Raw genomic sequence first — 22,522 nt, forward strand, 5'->3', positions numbered from 1 at the left:
AAGTATGTTAACTATAACATGGCTACTTCAAACAATGTCCATTACTTCGTAGTGTTTTATTCTGTCCCTCTCTTTCTCTGTGTGTATGTATATATTCTATAGAATTAAGTATATCATTCAATTCTATTTCCTTCTTATTTTATACTTGATGTTCCAAAGTCTGAGAGAGGTTTAGGTTTCTCATTCTACTGTGATTTTGTTAAAACTCTTTGTATTTGTAATGAATTTCTTTGAAATAATTCAGTTTGGCTAATGTGCTTTTAATTTCTCCACAAGCCTTTCTCCCCTTCCCCATTTTCATCTCGTCTCATCCTGCTTCTCCAGCCGCTTTCTCATCGCGGCCTTCCTCTCCTGTTAAGTGGAGGCTGTGTTTTCTTTCTCCCTGAAGATGCCAGCCCTTCTCCTTCTTTCTCCCCTGCCACACTAAAGCCCTTTCAACATAGGCTCCTCCTAAGTCTTCAGAATAACCTTGATGTTACCTCACTCGGAAATAGTCTTCATTTGCCCAATTTCTCGATATTTTCTGTGTATTTGTTCTTGAACAAGGAGATAGCTGGTGTTTGCCAAAAATATAAGATGTGTGAATTGCCCTTTGGGTTGGTTGTGAGGCTTTTGGCTGGAAATAACACTAAATCTCAATCCACCCACCTTTAACTAAAATGATTCAGAGGCTACAGTTAGAGCCGGCTGATTCAGCAGCCCAGCACTGTCCTCCGGCACCCAGTTTCTGTGTCTTTCTGCCCTGCCATCTTTCTCACACGGGCTGGTTCCTCCAAGGTGGTAAGTTGCCTGTGGCACCTCCAGACGACATCCTTACCATCCAGGGGCATAAAAAGAACTGCTTCCTCCCTGAATGATTTTCTTTTTTTGTACTGAGGATCAAACCCAGGACCTCTGCATTGAGATACATCTACTACCCTTTAATTTTTTAAAAAATTTATTTTGAGACAAGATCTCAATAAAGCTGCTAAATTTCCCAGGGTAGGTTTGACTTTTTGATCCTCTTCCTCCCCTCTCCCAGAGTGCTGGAACTATAGGCATGAACCATGCCCAGCCCTTGGAGTATCTTTTTGAAGAGCAAGAAACCTTTTGGGCTGGTGTTGTAGCTCAGTGCTAGTGTGCTTGCCTAGCACATGTAAAGCCGTGGGTTCAGTAAAGTCCTCAGAACTGGAGAGGTGGGGGTGGGGAGAAGGAAAAGGGGAAAGAGGAAGAAGCAACCTTTCTCAGAATCCCCTCTCCTCTGAAGGTGAAGGAAAAGAATTAAGGGCTGAGGATTTAGCTCAGTGGTTCTGCCACCTGCCTTGCAAGCACAAGGACCTGAGTTCGATCCCCTGTACCAAAAAAAAAAGAAAAAAGAAAAAAAGAAAAAGAATTAAGATGTGTTATGTACATGTACCAACTCTCCACAATGAATGTTATTACTATGTACTGTACACATGTGCTAATAAAATTTTTAAAAAATATAATCCCCTCTCCTCTTAGCAAACTTCTTTTGTTGACCAGAACTGAATCATAAACTCAACTTAGACCAATCATTGATATAAGAAATGAATAGGGCCAGGGATTTAGCTCAGTGGTTCCGCCGCCTGCTGCTCAAGCATAAGGACCTGAGTTCAATCCCTGGTACCAAAGAAAAAAAAAAAAAAGAAAGAAATGAATGCACGCAAATGTCTTAGAACAACCAGACTTCACCTGAGCTGTCCATGGGGGGACACCAGACCCAGAATTAAAAATTGGGCTCAGTCAACAGGGAAGGAAGATGTGGTTGTCGGTAGTTTTCCCTTTGTGTGTGCTGTGCTTCTGACCCCTCTTGGGTCCTGGCCAGGTTCCATCCACCTCCAGCCTGGACAGCAGACACTTGGGCTCCATGTTTACTTCTGTCCTCAGGACTTCTCAGGTTCCTACCTGTGCGTCCTGGCCATCTACGCTCTCGGCAGTTCAAAGATGACATTCCTCACCTCTTCCTATCTCTGCCCCCCATCCGTACCTACAAAGGACCATGCCATCTTCTCGAAGCTACATCTTTCCTCTTGTCTCAGTGCCCAGGGCTTTGGGGGAGCTGCTTTCTCCAAGTGAATTCTGGCTGAGAGGCATCCCTTGGGACAGAGAAGAGCACTTTTCTTCAAAGGCAGTTGAGCACTGGAGTGATGGCTGCACATTGTCCAGTTAACAAAAACCTTGCTTTTTTTTTTTTTAGGGTCAGACACTGAGGGGAGGAATAAAGGCTTTTTCAAGTTATTTTTAGAATAGGAGGCAGTGCCACTCCATGGGCAGCAGAGCCTGGGGTTCATTACAATTACACTTTTCCATCTAGTTCCACTGGCTTTATCCTAGGTAAAAATATGCCTCTCGAGTCCCCATCCCCCATTCTGACAGCCCGCTGTCAAGACTCGTGTATGGTAAGATGGTGGGTTTCCAACTTTCTGTAGCTTCATGTTTTAGTTGCAATTCGGGAGAGTCTTGAGACGGGGTCTGTTAGAGGGACAGCACTCAGGACCAGAAGCCACAGTCAAGCATTTTTCCATGAGTGTGTGGCTTGCCTGCATTCCTTGCCTCATCACTGTCTGATATCTACTTTGGCAGTGCCCTGAGCTATCCAGGAACCTCACACTGCCTCGGCCAGCAGGCATCGAGCCTCACTGTACCCGGTCTTTTCTAGGCATTTGGTGCTGCCACCCCTGACTCCTCCCATCAGTCACTTTGCATCCTATTGAGAACTTGGTCCTCATTCGGTATTATGTTCAGCTCTTTGTAAACATCACAGAATCTCACAGCAAACCTGTCCCGTGTTGTTTGCATTTCACATGTTCTTCAGTGTTCTCTTCCCTGGACTTCTGTGAGCTTGTTTGGTCCTGGTTTTCCTTCCACCTCTCTATTTTGTTCCTCCTTTTCTTTTTCATTATTTTTATTAGCCCATGTTTGCAGTGCATAATGATTTTATATAGTGAGTTGGTACACATATATAACACATCTTAATTCTTCCTAGGGGCTCTTCCTCACCTTTCCCTCTCCCAGCTCCTCCTTTTCAAGCTTTTCTTCCTTTGCTGCTCTCTCTCTTTCTCTCTCTCTCTGTGTTTTCAGACAATATCTCACCTTGTATTGCAGGGTGGCTTTGAACTCACTATGGAGCCCAGGCAGGCCTCAAATTCACAATGATCCTCCTGCCTCAGCCTCCCGAGGGCTGTCCAGCTGGCTTCTTTGGTTTTGAGACAGGGTTTTTCTATGTTGCCCAGGCTGTCCTTGAGCTTTTAGGTTCAAGGGGTCCTTCTGCCTCAGCCTCCCAAGTAGGTTAGACCAGACATTGCCACTGTGCCTGACCTTGCCCATTTTTTTAGTTATTTCTTCCCTGTTGAGTTGTAGAAGTTCTTTGTATATTCTGGATATTAATTTTTTTTAGATACATAACTAGCAAATACTGTCTCCTGTACTATAGGTCACCCTTTCACCCTGTTTGTTTGTTTATTTATTTATTTATTTTGGTACCAAGGATGGAACTCAAGACCTTGTGCTTGCCAGGCAGGCGCTGTGCCACTGAGCTATATCCCTGGCCCCTCACCCTGTTTATTCCTTTTTTTTTTTTTTTTTTTTTGGTACCAGAGATCGAACTCGGGACCTTGTGCTTTCGAGGCAGGCGCCGGAACCACTGAACTAAATCCCTGGCCCACCCTGTTTATTCTTACCACTGCTGTGCACAAACTTTGAAGTTTGTAGTCTCATTTATCTATCTTTGCTTTTTATTGTCTATGCTTTTGGTGTTATATTTAAGAAAGTATTGCCAAATCCAATTTCATAAACCTTCTCCCCTTTGTTTTCTTCTAGGAGTTTTATAGTTCCAGGTCTTAGACTTAGGTCTTTAGTCTGCCTTGAATCAATTTTTGTATGTGGCATAAGGTGAGGTTCCAACTTCATTCTTTCTGCATGTTGATATCTAGTTTGCCTAACACCACTTAATGAAGAGAACATCCTTCCCCTATAGGCCAGCCTTGGTACCCTTATGGAAGGTCACTTGGCCACATACATGAAGGTTTATTTCTGGGCTTTTGTTCTGCTCCATTTGTTTATACATCTGTATCATACTCTTTTGATTACTATAGTTTTATAATATACTTTGAAGTCAGGAAGTGTGAAGCCTTTAGCATTGTTTTTCTTTCTCAAGATTGTGTTGGTTGTTCATAATCCTTTGAGATTTCATGAGAATGTTAGGCTACTCTTCAAGTTTCTATAAAAAAAAAAATGGCCTCTGGGATTTTGCTAGGAATTACATTGAAATCTGTGGATCATTTTTGGTAAGACGGACATTCAAACCTTATGAAGTGTTCCACTCCCTGAATACAGGATGTCTTTCCATTTATTTGTGTTTTCTATAATTTCTTTTAGCAGTACTTTTTTGTTTTGGTACCAGGGATGGAACTTGAGACCTTGTGCTTGCGAGGCAGGTGGCAGCACCACTGAGCTAAATCCTCAGCCCTTTCAGCAATTCTTTTTAGTTTTTGGTTTATAAGTCTTTAACCCCTCTGATTATATTTGTTTCTAAGATTTTATCTTTTTGAGACTACTGTAAATTAATTTTTCTTCTTCTCTTTCTCTTTCTTTCCTTCCTTCTTTCTTGTCCTGGGGATCAAATCCAGGGCCTTGCTCATACTACCCAGGTGCTCTACCATTGAGCTACACCCTCAGCTTATTTATATATTGTTTATGTATTTATTTGTTTTTGTGGCACTAGGGATTAACCTAGGGGCACTCTGCCACTGAGCTACATCCCCACTTCTTTTTATTTTGAGACAAGGTCTTGCTAGGTTGCCCAGGCTGGGCTTGAACTTGTGATCCTCCTGTCTTAGCTTCCCTAGTAGCAGGGATTACAGCCATGTGCCACTGTGGCCAACTTAATTTCCTTTTAAAATTATTCATTGTTAGTATATAGAAATGTAATTCATTACTTTTTATATCCTGTAACTTTGCTGTATTTATCAGTTCTGAAAGCATTTTGTGGAATCTTTAGATTTTTCTACTTAGGAGATCATTTTATCTGACAACAGAGGTAAATGTGCCTCTTCCTTCCAAATTTATGTCCTTTATTTCCTTTTCTTGTCCAGTTGCTGGGTAGAACTTCCAGGCTTATGGTGAATAGTAGTGGCAAGCACATCCTAGCTTTTCCTGTTCTTAGAGGGAAAGATTTCAGTCTTCCCCATTGAGCATGATGTTCACTGTGGGCTTTTCTTATGTGCTCTTTATTGCTCTGGGGTAATTCACTTCCATTTCTAGCTTGTTGAGTGCTTTGCCCCAACAGTTAAGTGGCTGGTCTCCTGTCTGTATTATTTCTTGTGTCACCAAGCCATAGACAAATGCAGAAAGAATCTGGATTACAATCAACCACCACGAGGGAAGCTGGGGTGTAGGGGAGGCAGGCAGCAGGAGGGTCCCTCCTAGGAGTCGATGATGTTGAAGAGCCGTGGGTTCTCCTTGGCCTCTGTTCTCACAGACTGTGTCCCTCAACCCTTTAGCCCCTCCCACAACGATCAGCCCCCGCCTCCCAGCCCTCTTTAGCCCCACCCCATTCATCCATGCCCCGCCCTCCCAGACCCCACCTTCTCCCTGTCCACTCAGGCCCTGCACCGCAGTGGGTGCTGGTGGAGAACCTGGCTATATTTAACTTTCAGCTCCCTGGGAGGAGGATGAGATCCATAGGGACCGAGTGGAGCCCCAGAGTGTGTCCCTGTCGTGGCGGGAGCCCATCCCCGCTGGAGTCGCTGGGGCCAACGGCACAGAGTATGAGATCCGATACTACGAGAAGGTGAGTCCGTCTGGACGCTGACCCCTCTCCGACCCGGCTTGTTCTGCTTCCTCCCTCCTCCCAGCAAAAGCGTCTTTCCTTTCTTTCCAAACTACTCACCAGTCTCTCAGGCAGCCTCCCTCTTCCTGTCCCTCCGGAGGGCACCCTGAACTCCATGCCCTTTCCCTTTCCACTGAAATCCACCTTCATCACCAATCCCTCTCCATGATCACCACTTTCACCTAGCATTTACCGTTGACCAAGAGCTTTGGGGTCTGGTCCAGATTTTGTGCGGCTTAATTTTATACATACCCTCTACAGAACTGTTTTAAAGGAAAGAACGCAGGGGGAGATTGTTTCAATTTTTACAAAAATGGGCACACATTGCTAGGTTGGGTGGTGGGCTGGTAAATGTTTGTCATACAGCTCTCCAGAAAATGAATGCATGAATTATTATCATTTCACTGACACTAAGGATTTGTATGTAGCACATCATTTATAATTATAATAAAATAATACGATACTTATTATAAACTCCATAGAGCCAACCCTATAGCTTTTTATAGGATGCTTTTGCTTTTTTTTTTTTTTTTTGAGATAGAATCTCACTGTGTTTGCTGAACTTTCAAGCAATCCTCCTGCCTCAACCTCCTGAGTAGTAGGTGGAACTACAGGCATGTCAGCAAGTTGGCGTTTTCCTCCCTTCTCTTTATTCATTTTTAATCCATGGTTTAGTTCAGCCATGATTTTACAAATAGTTACATCCCACATCACTCTCAGTTTGCTTTTATTTATTTTTTTGGTACTGGGGATTGAACTCAGGACCTTGAGCTTTCGAGGCAGGCTGCAGTGGCACCACTGAGCTAAATCGCCAGCCCCGAGGTCACTCTCTTTTCCCCATAAATGCATTGTCTTGAAGTCTGTGATGTAATCTACCGTTAAACTGCTTCTCACCTTGGCGCAGATTAAATTCATTAAGGTGAAAGCTCTTCCCATGTCAGCACTATACATGTCAGAACTCCGCTCACTCCTCCGTGACTTGTGGGGCTCCTTTCCTGAATCACATAATAGCTTTTGAATATTGGAAGTCCCTTGAGAACTGTGAGTGTGCGTGAGTGTGTGAGTGTTGTGTGTGTGTGTGGTAACCAGGAAGGAGAGGAAGTTCGAATCACTGCTGGATGTGTGGCCCAGAGGGTGGGGTGCCCCTGGCTGTCGTAAGACAGTGGAGGAGGAACAGGGTGGGGTGAGATGCTAAGCTTGGTTTTGTTCATGCAGCATTCCAGGGGCCTGCAGGACACTGAAGTCTGAACCTCCAGACAGAGCCTGAGCTGAGGAGGGGAGACTTGGTAGCCAGTGCCAGTAGGAGAATGTGTGTGTGGAGTGGCCAGAACAGGGCTCTGCGGACCTCAGATGTTTACAGACAGTTGTGTATGCAGCAGGTGCTTAGAAAGGATTCAGTGAAGGAAACTTGAAGATCAGATCACCCACGAGAGTGCCAAGCCTGAGCTGGCTGGATGCTCATAGCCCCTTAATCAGAAATATGAATGTGCTAGGAACAAAACCCTCAAAAGAAGGGCAAGGACAGCCAGGGAAGGTGGTATACACCTGTAATTCTAGCACTTGTGAGGCTGAGGTAGGAGAATCGTGAGTTTGAGGCTAGTCTGGGCTACTTAGCATGACCCTGCCTCAATAAATAAATAAATAAATAAATAAATAAATAAATAGGAGAAGAAAGAGCACATATGAAAGGGGCTATAAATGAAGCACTGCTGGGTCACTAGGTCTGGACAGATGTCAGGGACTCTCCGCTGGAACCGCAGTTCTCATCTTGACTTGTCTCTGTACACAACCCAACCTCTTCTGCTGAGGGCCTTGCTGGCAGCACATGGAGGCAGCAGAGGGTAGTCCCCTCACTCCTCCCTTCCCCCTAGCGAGAAGACCTCAGCTCATAGGTCCCGAAGCCTTTGCCTCTCTGTCTTTCAAGGGATTGTTCAAATGCTAGAAGGGAGATTCTGACTGGTCTGACTTGTGTCACAATTGCCCCAATTTGGGAATGCCTTGAATCAGGAGAGAGGCGCGCCTTTCTGGTACCTCCAGTAAGGTGTGGGTAGAGGCAATGATGGGAGGAGTGTCCTCAGGTCAGGCCATTATCAGAGGTGTTGGGGGCAGAGCTGGGGAGGGGTGAGATAGAGCAAAGAGCAGGCCTGAAGGATTCAGGTGTCACCTGACCTTTCCCTGATGTGAACCTCACCTATAAAAGGGAGAGAGCCATGCTGATTCCTCCGGGCTGCTCTAGGAGCATGGGGACCCAGCACTGTGGCTGGTGGTGGGTAGGCACTTATCAGTGACAGCCATTGCTCTCTCCAGCTGGGGCCAGTCTTTACTAGCCTGAGCCCAATCTTCTTATCTGTGAAACAAAACCAAAACAAACTTGATAATACCTCCTGTCCCCTGCCTTGCAGGACAGTTGTGAAAATCAGATGAGGAGGGGAAGGAGAGGCCTGTGAGATCCAGGGCCAGTGCCTGAGCTGTGGCCCTGCTCACCCCCGGACCACAATGGCTATCATCCTGTTATTCCCAAGGAAGTGCTGCGTCTTCTCTAAAGTTTCTCTTAGGCAGAGTGGGGCTGTTCTCAGCCACAAATACCCCGAAGGTGAGGTAAAACTGTGATGGAGAGAGACGCTGGGGAATCCCATGGAAGAAAGTTCTGCAGTCTCCAGGATGATCAGGGTCAGGTTCCTCCACCCCACCCATGTTGGCCTGAGCCTACCTCTCATACCTCCCTGCTTCTTTCTTTCACCCTCCTCCCAAGAGAGTAGGTCAGGCCCTGGGTCTAGGCTTCACTTCTCTGTCTTCTCCAGGGTCAAAGTGAGCATACGTACTCCACAGTGAAGACAGGGATGCCTACAGTCACCGTCACCAACCTCAAGCCTGCTACCCGCTACGTTTTCCAGATCCGGGCAGCTTCCCCAGGGCCCTCCTGGGAGGCCCAGAGCTTCAACCCGAGTATCGAAGTGCAGACCCCGGGGGAGGGTAAGTACTGTGTGCAGGTATGTGGATGGGGCTGGGCTCCCAGGGCCTGGCACAGCGGTAGGCAGGAGAGACAGAGGGTGACAGTTATGTGTGTCCCCACCAGAGCCTGCAAAGCAGCTGAATTACAGCCTGATTCATTAAGAAATTTGGGATCCACCGACCTGAACTCAATGGGGCACCTGTCCTGGAGGAGATCACAGGAAAAGTGTTTGGGGCCAGCAATACACCTGTCTCAGCTGGTGCCAGCCTCCTGGGAGGGCAGATCCTGTGTCCTCTCCAAGATCCACCTCCTTTCTTGGGAAGAGTTTATAGTCTCGCAGTCATGACAGATAGATCTTCGGTTCTTCCTGCTCTCTGTCATGATGTAGACCCACTATGGGGCACTGTCCCTTCCTCCCAGGCTTAATGTGTGAAGCACATGCCACCGAAGGTTAGGGCTGTGAAGGGGGTTAGGTTGCAGCAACCAACAAAGCAAAACAAGCATTGTACACTTTAAATGGGTCAATTGACTGGAATGGGAATTATATCTCAATAAAGTTCTTAGAAAAACAAAACAAAAGCTGAACATTAGAGATCCTGATCTTAAAATAACTCTGGCTTCTCCATGATATTGTGCTTCCCTGCTGCCCTCTGCATCCCTCTCTGGTGCCTCTTCCCCCCCACCCACCCGAGTTCCCTTTCATGGCCTGCGAAGAGCAGTTTAGCTCCCCCTTTTGTTGTTCTGCCTGCTGCTAACCCAGCCCTCAGGATCTCACCTCTATCTACCCTGAGAAGCTCATGAAAGTATTTTCCTGAACAAAGGCAGTTCCCCCTAAGAGGCATTCTGGCACCAGCTGTCAAGATAATAATTCTTTCCAACCTGGTACATGACTCTAATCCAAGATAGGAAGAGCTCTGAGCCCAAAGGGAGGCGAAGATGAAATGTTGAGGGAGTCTGAGTTCCGGGAAGGAAGACAGCACTTCTTGCTCAAATGCCTGGCTGTGTCAGACCTCAGCCAGGTGCTGGGAATAGAAGATTAGAGCTATGGCTGGAAGCTGGAGAACATCTGAACCAGTGGCCACAGGCAGGTGGGTGGAGGAAACCCTCCAAACAAAGCCTATGGGTTTGGCTGGAGACAATGTGGTGAGAGCAGAGACTGGCACTGTTATCATAGAAGGACTGATGATTTCCATTCTTTTGTGCCTCTGTTTGTAGAGACTGCTCAGACTCCAGCCTCTCTTGCGTGGCCCTGGGTATGAGAGGATATGGTTCTCCCTATTTGTGAGCAATTTTTCCAATGAGCTGTGATCCCAAGTCAGAATTTTATTCTTGGACAGGGTCTCTCTATGTAGTCCAGGCTGGCCTCAAACTTGCAATCCTTCTGCCTTAGTCTCCCAAGTACTAGGACTACAGGCATGCAGCAATATCAGGATCTTGATGAGGGATCGTGTATCACTGCTGTGTTAGCTATTTATGGTTGTATAGCAAATGCCTCACTACAAATAACATGCGTGTATTGTTTCATGGTTCCTGTGAGTCAGAAACTTGGGTGCCACTTAGTCAGTGGCCTTGGCTCAGGGTCTCCCCCAAGGCTGCAGTCAGGGTATCCTCTGGGCTGCTGTCATCTCAGGGCTGACTCAGGCTCATTCTGGTATGGCTCAGCATGTGCCATTCCCTACCCCACTGGCCCCTCAGTAGAGCTACTCTGCACTGCACTAGACTCCTTCGGAGACCCCATGTGAGGGGTGGATGGAAGGCACCCAAGACAGGACCCGTAGGATGTTGTCACTTGACAGTAGAAATGGCTTCCTGTCACATTTGCCATACTCTGTTCATTAGAAGTTAGTCAGCAGACCCAGCCTGTACTCAAGGGGATGAAGACTAGGAGGTCAGCATCCTGAGGGCCACACACAGCCTACCTGGCGCGACAGTCCTTCATTTTCCGTTTTTGGGTCCCATGGGTGCCTGATTTCAGACATTTGTTGGCATCTCCACTCACCTTCTGCCACCAGCCAGACCCGGGCCCTGTTCACCTCTGGAGCCCTGGGTTCTAATGCCCTCTTTGATTCTTCTTTGTAGGCCTCTAACTCTCCCTTCTTCTCCTGTCTCTCCTCACTTGCTCTGTGATGTCTCAGGGCAGCTCTCTGGATCCTACCTCATCGTCCAGGCTTGGGGCACCCCTGGCCCCCATCTCTGTCTGCCCAGCGCCTGCGAGTTGTCCCATCAGAACTGCTCCCAGCTCTGCCGGTCACGTACCCCGCATGACTGCCCACCTGCCTGCTGGTCCCCATACTTGGGCCATCCTCCTTCTACTGCCCCATGCTGAGGCTACTTACAAGCATGTACTTTTCCACTCAGTTCAGTCTTCAGGACCACTTAGGACTTCCTCTGTATTTTTTTTTAAATTTTGAGTCAGAATCTCAGCTGACCTCCGACTTGTGATCCTCCCAATTCAACCTCCCAAATAGCTGTCCTTACAGGTGTGCACCACCTGGACTCCAGACCTTCTCAAGCACCTCCCCTCCATCCTCACTCCCAGCTCAGAAGATAATATCATTCCTCTTCTCCCAGTACAGAAATCTACCCACTGTTCCCTGGTTCCCTGTCACCCTCAGGATAAACTTCCCACTCATTAGCCTGGCATTCCAGGCCCTGTTTTCCCTCAGCTCCCCATCCCCAACTCCCAGCTTCTGTCTTGCCACCCTCTTCTCCTGTGTAGTCTGTTGCTGGGCCACAAGGGACAATTTACCATTTTCTATACCTGTGTGTGCATCTGGGTCTGGAAGGCATCAGGAAACCCTTTCCACCTTCCAGGTCCAATTCAGTGTGTATCTCTTCTGCGAAGCTTCCTCGTTGGCTTTAGGAAGGAATCGCTGGTTGGCTCTGGTCACTTCTCGGCTTCTTTTCATTTACAGTTAAAATTTTTGTTTCTGTTTGGCTGCTGGGGTCTGTGCACTGCTCCAGGGCAAGGATTCTGCCTCATTCACATGTTGGATGGATGGATAGGGGGATGGATGGATGGATGGATGGATGGATGGATGGGGTTCTGTGGACCCCTGCCCTGGAGAAATACTTTATTTTATTCCTTTTTTTTTTTTTTGTATGGGGGATCGAACTCAGGACCTTGAGCTTGCCAGGCAGGCACTGTGCTGCTGAGCTAAATCCCCAGCCCTGGAGAAATACTTCAGAGCAGAGGCTTTGGCATCAGAGGCTTTTAGATTCAAGTTCAAATCTTGGGTTTACCACTTATTAGCTGTGTGACCTTGGACAAGCTGCAAAACTTTTCACAATCTTGGTTTCCTTTAAAGTAAAATGGAGACAATAACACTTTACTGGACTGTTGAAGAAACAGGAAAATAGAGTTCAGCTACAGTGTCTTGCTGAATGTGTGTTGAACACTGGCTCATTATTATTGGTGGAGAGTAGTCTGGGTCAGAGGTGGGAGCTCTGAGCAGAGCCCATTTCCCTGTGTGGCTTCTTTGTCTTGCCCGTCTGAAAGGCACAGAGGGCTGCCTGTTCCTACTGTCTGGGCTCCTGCTCCTCCCTGTCAGAGCTGGGGTATAGCGGAGGCACCTTGCCTGGTACTCCAGGTGCCACTCTGGACAGTGCTGCCACCTTGGTCCCTCTGCTGCTGGGAAGCAGTGTCGAGTGCAGAGGAGTGGAAGGCATCTTCCTGTGGGTTGGGGATAGGAATCTGTTCTAGGGCCTGCCCACAAACCTGCTTCTCTGCCTGCTTCAACCTTTTGGTTTTCCTCCCAGCCACCACAGGGTCCAGGGACCAGAGCCCCGCAGTTGTTGTCACTGTGGTAACCATCTCAGCCCTCCTCGTCCTAGGCTCTGTGATGAGTGTCCTGGCCATTTGGAGGAGGTAGGTGACTGATCCCAGGCTGAGTGACCCTGGTGAGTCTGTTCCCCTGTGCACATTAACGTATGCTCATGGTTACCTGTATCCGCACCTGCTTTGCACACATGCAGATTTGCGCGCACACATGCACTGCTGTGTAGATACAGCCGTGACCAGTGTGGCCCCTCCCCCTATGCACTGCTCCTGCAGCAACCACCGCAAGGAGCTCAGCCACTCTAGGATGAGGGGGATTTGGCTCCTTAACTCATTAAATGTCAGAAGGCATCACTGAGGATGGAATCAAGCTCTGGCTGCTCCAGTGTGATTAGGATTCTCCTGAGATGTTCAGAGCCCCCAGCCCCTGCCTCCACTAAACACAAGCAAAGAGAAGAAATGCAAAAGTGTGTGTATGCATGTGCTCACTCTAGTATGGGGAAGACAGGGTGGGGACCCCATAAGCCATAAACTCTCCACCCAAAACAGAAGGAAGCTCGCAGGACAGTGGCAGAGGAAGGCATGGGGTGGGTAGCTGTAGAGCTTGAGTCTGGAAGAGAGAAGATTCTGGTCCTTTTGCATGCAGCACAGGGCTCACCCTTGGCTCTCCCCAGGGCTGTACTCTGCTGCTTGCAGAGGCCCCCAGGTGGTAGCAGGCTGGGGCTGAGGTCAGCAGACTGGAGAGCCTGGAAGTCTGTATGTGATGGGTGGTAATGGGAGAAGAGGAGAAATGGGCTGGCCAGGGAGGCTTGTTTCAGCCCACACAGCCACCTGGGACCACCTCTGGGCTGCGGGGCAGTTACGTGATTTGGCACTGCTTGTTCCCATGGCCTCCACTGACAGTGATTGAAGGCGGAGTTGGGAAGGCAGGCCAAGAGCAGGCGTGCTGAGCTCCTGGAGCTGAAAGGCCCACAGGTATATGCTAGACCTGTTGTGAAGGAGAGAGCTTCCATCCTGGTTTTGGGTGTAGACTCAGGAGGCAGGAGGAAGGGGAGACAGCAAAGGTGCTGCAACCCCAGAGCAGACCCAGGAGTGCTGAGGAGCCAGGCAGTGAGCCAATGGCAGGGCTCACACTCACTGCCGCTGTCACTGTCAAGCTGCCTTGCCATGGGGAGAAGTGGTGGGGCCGGGCTTTGAGGGCTCGAGAGGCATGCATCCCCGCCTCGCAGACTCTGGCGTCTCCCACCTCGCCCTCTCCATGTCTCTCAGTGCCTGCTCTGTGCTGTGGTCCCCTCGCCTCTACCCAGTTCCCTCTGTAATCCATCCTGGCTCACTCACTTCTCACTGAGCTCTTAGCTGTCATCATTGCATGGTTTTCTTTTCTTTGCTTTGCTTCTTTCTTCTTCTTCTTGTTTTGTTTTTGTTTTTGTTTTTTTGAGACAGGGTCTCACTATGTAGTACAGGCTGGCCTTGAACTCATGGCAATCCTCCTGCCTCAGCCTCTGGAGTGCTGGAATCACAGGTGTGCTTCACCACACCTCGTTTCACAGTGTGGTTTTCTCCTAACCTTGCAACCCTTATACTCCTGCGTCTATTCCACCTTCCCCTCCTCTCCTGGGTGTTACCCTTCCTGCATGGAAGTCCCTCACATCAGTCACCACCCTGGGTGACCTCAGTAGCTGACTTGCCCTCAGTTCTTTACTCCCAGGGACTTTCTCTGCTGTCTCCCAGCCCGCTGCACATCCCCCTAGGCCACGCCCCCCACCCCCAGCGCACGGTCCAGTTCTTCTCCTTGGGGTCTGCAAATGCCCTCCCCTCGCAGCTCACCCTCAGCCACATGTGGCCTGTTCTCCAGCCTCATCATTGGCCTCTCAGCTTCTCACCACCAGGCCTGCAAACCCGCGCACTTCACACCTCCCCTCCCCTCCTTGCTCTGGAGGAGGAGCCTCCCTTCTGGCCTGGCTCAGTCCTCCTACCCAGGACAGAGCCCTGCCCCTATTTCCCATCCCAGAATCCCTTCTTTTTTTTTCTTTGGTACCAGGGATTGAACTGTGGTCCTTGAACTTTCGAGGCAGGCGGCGGAACCACTGAGCTAAATCCCCTGAGCTAAATCCCTGGCCCCCAGAAACCCTTCTTGCTGATAACGCTCCCTGCCCCCCACATAATAGCAAACATCTACTGAGGCTTAGTGAGTGTATTAGGGTTCTCTAGAGGAAGAGTCAACAGAAAATATACGTATAATTAAATGTTCAAAAGTACTAAAACAAAAATTTAAAGGGGAAAACAACCCCAAAGTATTGTATATAGTCGCTAAATTTCTTGCATCTCACAAGCGGTGAGTTAGGATAATCAAATGGATCTATGGTGCACATCACTTTAAACAGTTCACAACATCGACTATCAGTGCTCTCTATGTCATCAGGAGAAGGTGGCAACTTTAGGTCTCATCAGAGGTCTAAATGTGTATTTATTTATTTTGTTTTTTGGTACTGGGGATCGAACTCAGGTCCTTGAGCTTTTGAGGCAGGAGGCGGAACCACTGAGCTAAATCCCTGGCCCCTAAATGTATACTTTTTATCTCCAGGAACTCTACTGAGCACCTTTGCCATCTTCCTTTCTGCCATCCAGCCATCTCCAACCCCTGAGGCCCTTCACATTTCTGTTCCTGACTTGGTCTCCCCACAGCCTGAGCCACTACCGGCCTCCTGCAGAGACCACAGAGCACCCTGCACTCAGCAGCTGGGATGATCTTTCTAAAATGCAAATTGAATCACAGCACTCCCCTGCTTTGGGTCCCCAAGCACTGCCTCTGCTCCTAGAATAAAGGGCAGTGTCTTTATCTGGCCCAGCAAGACCCTGCCTGGGGGCAACAAATGCTCGCCTGTGGCTCTGTTGATTGCGCTCAGGCCTTTGGTCCATGACTGCCTCTTGTCTCAAGATTTCTGTGATGGTCCCAGTGGGTCAGGTGGTCTGCTGTGGTCTCTTGTCACTGCCTTCTCCTTTGTTTGTACCTGTATGTGTTTTCCTGAGGACAGGACCTGCCTGTCTCCCCTCTTTCCCCAGGATGCAGTCAGAGGTGTGGATTTGGGAGCCTCTGGAGTCAGGAGCATTTTCATTGTATCTCACAGTGAAAATAACTAGGAAAGTTGAGGTGCGGTAAGGGCCAGGTGGGGCTTGTTGTATTCATGCTATGGAGAAGAGGTTGCCAAACTATGGAGAAGGAGGATGGGGTAGCAAAAAACAAAAATTAAAAAAGAAATAGAGAAGGAACGATAGAGAAGTTTTCAAACCAGCAGAACAAGAAGGTCCCTGTCCCTCCCCAGGGACTTAGGCCTTGTTATTGGGACACAGAAGTGTTTTCCTGGGTGCTGAAGTGGGAAGGCTGGGGTGGCCTGGTGAAAGGGTTCTCTGTGCCCGCAGGCCCTGCAGCTATGGCAAAGGAGGTGGCGACGCCCATGATGAAGAGGAGCTATACTTCCACTGTGAGTTGTGGGGTCGCTCTGCTCCTTGGCCTTACACACACACACACACACACACACACACACACACACACACACACACACCACCCACCCCCCAGCAATGGAGGCCCTTTCCTCAGCCTCGGGCTTTCTCTCTCCGTGTTCTCAGTCAAAATCCCAACACGTCGCACTTTCCTGGACCCCCAGAGCTGCGGGGACCCACTGCAGGCTGTGCATCTGTTCACTAAGGAGCTGGATGCAAAAAGTATCACGCTGGAGAGGAGCCTTGGAGCAGGTGAGCTGGGCACCCTGGAAGCTCCCCACACAAGCCACACCCACCAAGAAACCACGCTCTTCGGGTTCCACCCACCCAGATGCACACCCCCACCCCGCCCCTGCCTCCTGTCTCTTGTCAGCCAGGCTCCTCTTAAGTCCTAGACCCAACTCTGGAGGCCCTTCTCCAGTGAGCCTGCCCTCTACCCAGAAAGCCTCTTGCCCGCCAGAGGGGTCTGTGACTCTGCCTCCCCTCTCAGGTCCCCAAGGTCACTCCATCCAGTCCCACTCAGGGTCAGCCGCTGCAGTCTGCTGCTGGCCGCCTAGTCCCTGGCCTTCAGGAGGCAGTGGGAGGGGCCCTTATAAGCTGAATTCTAGTCGTGGCGCTGCCACCAATGAGCTGCATCACCAGAGCACGATCCTGTTCTGCGTTGAGCCTCAGTTTCTCATCTGTAAAATGGGCATGACCTCTGCCTCATCCAGGTGATGTGAGGCTTGCTTGCTCAGGGCAGTCTCCTCCTGCCTTTCTACCTGTCCACGAGCCCTCAGCCCCACATTCAAAGAAGCCTAACACTTTCACTGGAAGCCTGACACTTCTGACACTGTCGCCAGACCTGCTGCACAAAAGGCAGAATAGATGTCATCATCATCTGTTCTGGTTCAGGCTGGGTTTAATGGCCTTGAGGGGCTGGCATGTGCAATGCCCTGTCCAAAGCTTTACAGAGAAGGAAACTGAGGCCCAGAGAGGGAGAGGTGATTACACTGCTAGTACTGAGGTAACCAGGATTGGAACTCAGGAGTTCCACACCCCAGGCCAGAGTTACTTTCTCCTCAGTTCAGGCTGCCCCAATGGCTGGGCCACGGCCTTCAGGGGGCTGACTGAGGTGCTGTTTCCCCACAGGACGGTTTGGGGACCTGTGCTGCGGCTGCTTGCAGCTACCTGGCCGCCAAGAGCTGCCTGTGGCTGTACACACGCTCAGAGATGGCTGCTCAGACTCGCAAAGGCTCAGCTTCCTGGCTGAAGCCCTCACCCTGGGCCAGTTTGACCATAGCCACATTGTGCGACTGGAGGGAGTTGTCACCCGAGGTAGGCCTGCCCAGTGCTCCCCTTCCTGCCACCCCTGGAAGCGGAAATGACAGCTTTGTGGGGGCGGGGGGGCTGGGGAGGCTCTAGAAGCCTTGGAGGGAGGCTAGACGTGGGCCTTAGTTTGCTTTCACTGATTCAGGGTGCCCCCTCTCCTGGCATGGTCACTCACCTGGCTTATAGTGCCACTGGGGGGTTGAAATGCTGACCTTGGGTGATCTTAGCTAACTTGTAGTTCCTGACCTTGGCCTCTGTTCCCCTGCAGACACCTCTTTTGTTCTTCTGTCTGGGGGATGCTGGGTTGGGCAGGAGAGGAGCAAGATTAGGGAGCTTGACTTTGGTTCTGGCCATGTTAGCCAAGATAGAGCCCCATAGGGAGAATATGTATGTGCACAAAGTAGCCAGGAAACTTAGCACATGTGTCCCCATCTCTGGCACAGGAAGCCCCTTGATGATCGTTACTGAGTACATGGGCCATGGGGCCCTGGACAGCTTCCTCAGGGTGAGTGGCCTGGGCCCTGGGGGGTACAGATGACCAGCTTATTCTTGGTCCTTCACTTTCTCCTTGGTGGGCTTGGAATTGGCATCGTTCCCACTGGCCAGGGTGACCTCGGGGTCACAGGGTAACTGAAGCCCAGTGAGGGCTGAGTGATCTCCTTGGAGTCCACAGCACCAGGAGATCTGAGCACAAAGGCCTGGGCTCAGTCTCCCCCCATCCCGCAGCATCATGAGAGGCAGCTGGTGGCTGAGCAGCTGATGGGGCTCCTGCCTGGACTGGCATCAGCCATGAAGTATCTGTCGGAGATGGGCTACGTTCACCGGGGCCTCGCCGCCCGCCGTGTGCTGGTCAGCAGTGGCCTCATCTGTAAGCTCTCTGGCTTTGGGCGGGGCCCCCGTGACCGAGCCGAGGCTGTCTACACCACCATGGTGAGGGTTCTTTTCCCCAGGAATCTTGGTCTGCCCACGCCCTGCCCCTTTCCTACTGTCAGGGTCCTTCCCCACCCTGCCCTTCCACCAAGTTGGTCCTGAGTTAATGCCTCTGTGGGTCCTGCCCTGTGGTCAGCTGGGATACCTTCCACAAGTGTGAAGCTGGGAGTGGGGGGCTGACTAGGAGAATGACAGGCAGGGCTGGATGTGGGGTGGGGAAGACTGGCTGTGACTCAGTTCCTGCCCACCCTTGCCTGCCTGCCCACCGACAGAGTGGCCGGAGCCCAGCGCTCTGGGCTGCCCCTGAGACACTTCAGTTTGGCCACTTCAGCTCTGCCAGTGATGTGTGGAGCTTTGGCGTCGTCATGTGGGAAGTGATGGCCTTTGGTGAGCGGCCCTACTGGGACATGTCTGGCCAAGATGTGAGTGACCTGTGCCTCCAGCTGCTTGACTTCTTCCTCTCATCCTTTACTTCCTAGCTCCAGGTCCCCTTTCTCTGTTTACTTGCTTCCCATCCTGCCCAGCCACTAGCTGAGTCTTCCTTGGACTGCAGTGTGTGTATGTGCATATATGTGTGTCTGTGTCTGTGTGTGTATGTTTGGGGGGCCTGAAGCCTCCTGTCTGCTCCCCATCACCGTGGCCCAGGTGATCAAGGCCGTGGAAGACGGCTTCCGGCTGCCGCCCCCTAGGAACTGTCCCTCCCCTCTGCACCAACTGATGCTTGACTGCTGGCAGAAAGACCCAGGCGAGCGGCCCAGGTTCTCCCAGATCCACAGCATCCTGAGCAAGATGGTGCAGGACCCAGAACCTTCGAAGTGTGCCACAACCACCTGCCCCAGGTACCTTCCCATCAGTCCCAGCCATACCAGATTCAGCCGATCTCTCACCTGTCCACAAATTGCTTCCCCAGCATCCCAAATACCCCTCACCTGTCCGGGCGCCACCACTCCACAGGTTGGATCTAACACTCCCACCTATCTCGGGTTCATCTTACCTCATGGACTCTGCCCCACATATCCCCGTGTAGTGACCACTGACTGGATAAATATATTTATAGTGCACCCCCCAAACATAGTTCCAATAAATAAGTGAATTTAATATCACTTGTTCCAAATATGTCACTGCCATTGCGTCCTAGGTATATCTTAGCCTATCCCAGATACTACCAGTCCCTTTAGCTGGCCCAGCTCTCCACCTGCCTGAGTACCCTGGGGCTTGCCTCTTCCGGCCTGCAAAGTGCCTGTGTGAGCCAGGCCTGTCCCCGGGGCTTGGCTGCCTTCCCTTTCCCCATCTTTCCCAGGGGAGCACTAGGTCTGGGCACCAGATCCCGCTGTCGGCTGACCACAGCTCCTCCTCTCCAGGCCTCCCACCCCGCTGGCGGACCGTGCCTTCTCCACCTTCCCCTCCTTTGGCTCCGTGGGGGCCTGGCTGGAGGCCCTGGACCTGTGCCGCTACAAGGACAGCTTCTCGGCAGCTGGCTATGGGAGCTTGGAGGCCGTGGCTGAGATGACCTCCCAGTGAGTCTGAGAAGCCAGGGCAGGGACACTGCCCCTACTAGATGGGAAGCCCCTGCCTGTCCTGATTCTGGCCCTGCCCCTTCCAGAGAAGGGAGGGAGAGCGGGGGCTGTGTGGGAGGAGCAGAAGAGGGATTGACCAGTTAGGTCTGAGCAGCCCTTGTTCCAGGGACCTGATGAACCTGGGCATCTCCTCGGCTGAACATCGAGAGGCCCTCCTGAGTGGGATCAGCGCTCTGCAGGCTCGAGTGCTGCAGCTGCAGGGCCAGGGGGTGCAGGTGTGAGCACCCCCTTTCTTCCAAGGCAGGCCCAGCAGGGGCCAGACCCCAGTCCTGCCCAAGGACCATGGCAAACTCCACTCCCCCTGGGTGGGAGCGAACACTCCCTTCCTCCCCTGGAGCCCAGAGCTGGTTTGGGGCCACAGTGTCCCCATTTTACTGCCTGCTTCTCCCATTTTCCCCTCTGACTTAGTGGCCGTGGAAAAGAGGTTCAAACCATGGGGAGGAAATTCAGGGCCTCAGGGACAGAGCTGGGGTGGAGATGGGGAGACAGTAGATTTTGCCTGCCCTGGCTCATGCTCTTCTGTCTTCCATACCCACTAGAGGTTGGGGCCTCCCCAGTGGGTGTCCCCTTTTCCCACAGACTTGTCCAGTCAGATAGCTCTGGGCGTCCTGCCCATGTGGGACTGTGCTGGAGGGGCAGGCTCCTTACCTGCTGTGCCCCAGCTGGCTGAGGTATGCCTGGACACTGGTCTGAGGCCCAGGGAGGTGAAAGTGGTGCTGAGCTCAGGCCCAAGACTCAGGAGCTAACTGTGTCCTCACCATGAGGCGGCGGTGCAGAATGAGGGAGAGGGTCCTGGCTGGGCTGCATGGTCCCAGGGCTCCACAAGGCTCCCCATTTGCGTTCATTTTATGAACTGACTTGGAAAAGCATGAGGGACATGTTCTCTCCGTGGAGATCTAAGAGCCTTGGTCTCCAGCCTGGAGAGCTGTGAGGAGGACACTCAGAAGCCGATCTCTGACAGGGTGCTCTAACCTGCATCGTGGGATGGGGAAATCAGAGCCTATGAGACTCAGGGCCAAAAGTGAGGTTGGAACCCCATCTAGGGAGGAGGCTGGTTCTGGGGGAAGTCCTTGGCCTTGCCATGTGGCACCAGCCCTCTTTTGTGAGACATCCCAGTGGATGCTCTAGAGGTGACTCCTACCTGCTGTGCCCCTGAGCCCCACCTCCATAGGGCATCTCCTCCCTCTGGCTTCTGCAGAGCCCTGGGGTTGTGGTCCTGTTGAGCTGATTCCAGAGGTCCTTATCCAGAAGGGCCCCGCACCAGTGGTGATTGTGTGGCCAGGGCTGTCATAGGAGGACAAGAAGGCTGCCGGATGTGGTCAGGGCCATGGAGGCAGTTTGGTCATGTCACCCGTGACAGTTGCCTGCTCTGGTCTGGCTGTGTGGGGCTGGGGTGGGCTGGGCTGGGCTGGGCAGGGTGCAGGAGACACAGAGCCTGGCACTAGGGGCTCAGGCTGGCAGGGAGATGAGCTCAGGCACCAAGAAGTTATCAAGCTGCATTCCACCAGTGGCCAGGATCCCACAGGAGCCCTTGAGGTCAGCAAGAGGGTGGGCTGGAGGCACTGATGGACATGCTCTTGACGTGTATATTGAGGACTGTCCAGAAAGGCATTTTAGCTGCAGCAGAAGTTAGCAGAGCCTTGGGGAGGGGGAGGTCTTTCCTTGGGGTGGGTGGAGATCTCAGCAGGCCAAGGGAGCAGACTTAGAGCTGCAGGACAAGGGAGCTGGACAAAGGGAATCTCAGCAGGGACTCACTGAGAAGGAGCCAAAGGGCTGAAAGGCATAGAGCATCTTTGGGGAGGACCTGTGATGGAAGATGGTCACTCCCAGCAGTACCTTTGGCCCCATCCTGCCACCAACAGCTTCTCCTTCTTTGGAGCCCCTGGCCCCACTCCAGGCTACCCCTCCTCTGAGATCTGCCTCAACTAAGTGGCTTTGGGGGTAATGGGGCAAACTAAATACTGCTTCCACCTTTGGCAGGGCTGGCGGTCTCCTGCCAGGTGCCCCTGAGTCTCTCCCTTCATCATCCCCCCCAGGGAAGCCTGGGGACCAGCACCCTGTCTTGGGTGGACAGAACCTCATCCCCCTCACCAGCCACGTCATTCTCTTAAGGTCAAAGTGCTCCCTCCCCCAGCTCTTCTGTGGAGGGTTTCCAGGCTGTGTTGGAGGACTTCGGTGTCCAGGGTAGATCTCTCCTCCACTGAGGAGTGAGGTCCAGAATTGCTATGGGTCTCGGGCCTTAGCCCCGTGCAGGTGCTGACCTGATGTAGGGTGATGGGTCTCGGGAGCCCTTTAAAGATCTATTTTTATATGGAACTTGTTCACTGGACAGAAAGAGGTGGCCTGCAACCCTCATCGCCCCTGTCTGGGCCCAGCCAGGGAGGGAAGGGGCCTGTTGGGAGGTGACTAATTTTGGAGATGTTTTTATATTTCTTGGGTTCTATATGCAGGACAAATAAAAACTTGTCTGTGATGCTGTGCCTCTTTGAGTGGCAACTGTTTAACCTCTGAGCAGTTTGTGGGTCTCTGCACCCCTTCCTGGGAGGGGGTATCCAGAGTGTACAACTGAGGTCCCTCTGCATGGATGTGAAACAGACCCTACTCCTTTCATGAAATATGTCACAGGCTAGTGGGGACACTTT

At 51.2% G+C, this 22,522-nt stretch overlaps 1 protein-coding gene across 2 annotated transcripts in view; it reads left to right on the plus strand.

Annotated features, from left to right (window-relative positions):
• The window catches only part of Epha10 (EPH receptor A10), a 39,004-nt gene extending 16,651 nt beyond the window's left edge, over positions 1–22,353 (plus strand). The window contains exons 6-17 of one of the 2 annotated variants that reach the window (XM_004850993.3): positions 5,658–5,791; positions 8,632–8,803; positions 12,543–12,651; positions 15,982–16,043; positions 16,189–16,314; positions 17,194–17,379; positions 17,817–17,878; positions 18,100–18,303; positions 18,576–18,725; positions 18,949–19,142; positions 19,665–19,820; positions 19,987–22,353. In XM_004850993.3, coding sequence (XP_004851050.1) covers positions 5,658–5,791; positions 8,632–8,803; positions 12,543–12,651; positions 15,982–16,043; positions 16,189–16,314; positions 17,194–17,379; positions 17,817–17,878; positions 18,100–18,303; positions 18,576–18,725; positions 18,949–19,142; positions 19,665–19,820; positions 19,987–20,101 — 1,670 coding nt within the window. In that variant the 3' untranslated portion in view covers positions 20,102–22,353. Of the gene's footprint in view, positions 1–5,657; positions 5,792–8,631; positions 8,804–12,542; positions 12,652–15,981; positions 16,044–16,188; positions 16,315–17,193; positions 17,380–17,816; positions 17,879–18,099; positions 18,304–18,575; positions 18,726–18,948; positions 19,143–19,664; positions 19,821–19,986 lie in introns of those variants that run through there. The other variant, XR_002397053.2, reaches the window with a different exon arrangement.
• The last annotated feature ends 169 nt before the right edge of the window (positions 22,354–22,522 follow it).

Source organism: Heterocephalus glaber, unplaced genomic scaffold (genome assembly GCF_053883595.1).
Source record: "Heterocephalus glaber isolate CG9 unplaced genomic scaffold, H.glaber_assembly_v1.0 deba00001452, whole genome shotgun sequence".
Lineage (NCBI taxonomy): Eukaryota > Metazoa > Chordata > Mammalia > Rodentia > Bathyergidae > Heterocephalus > Heterocephalus glaber.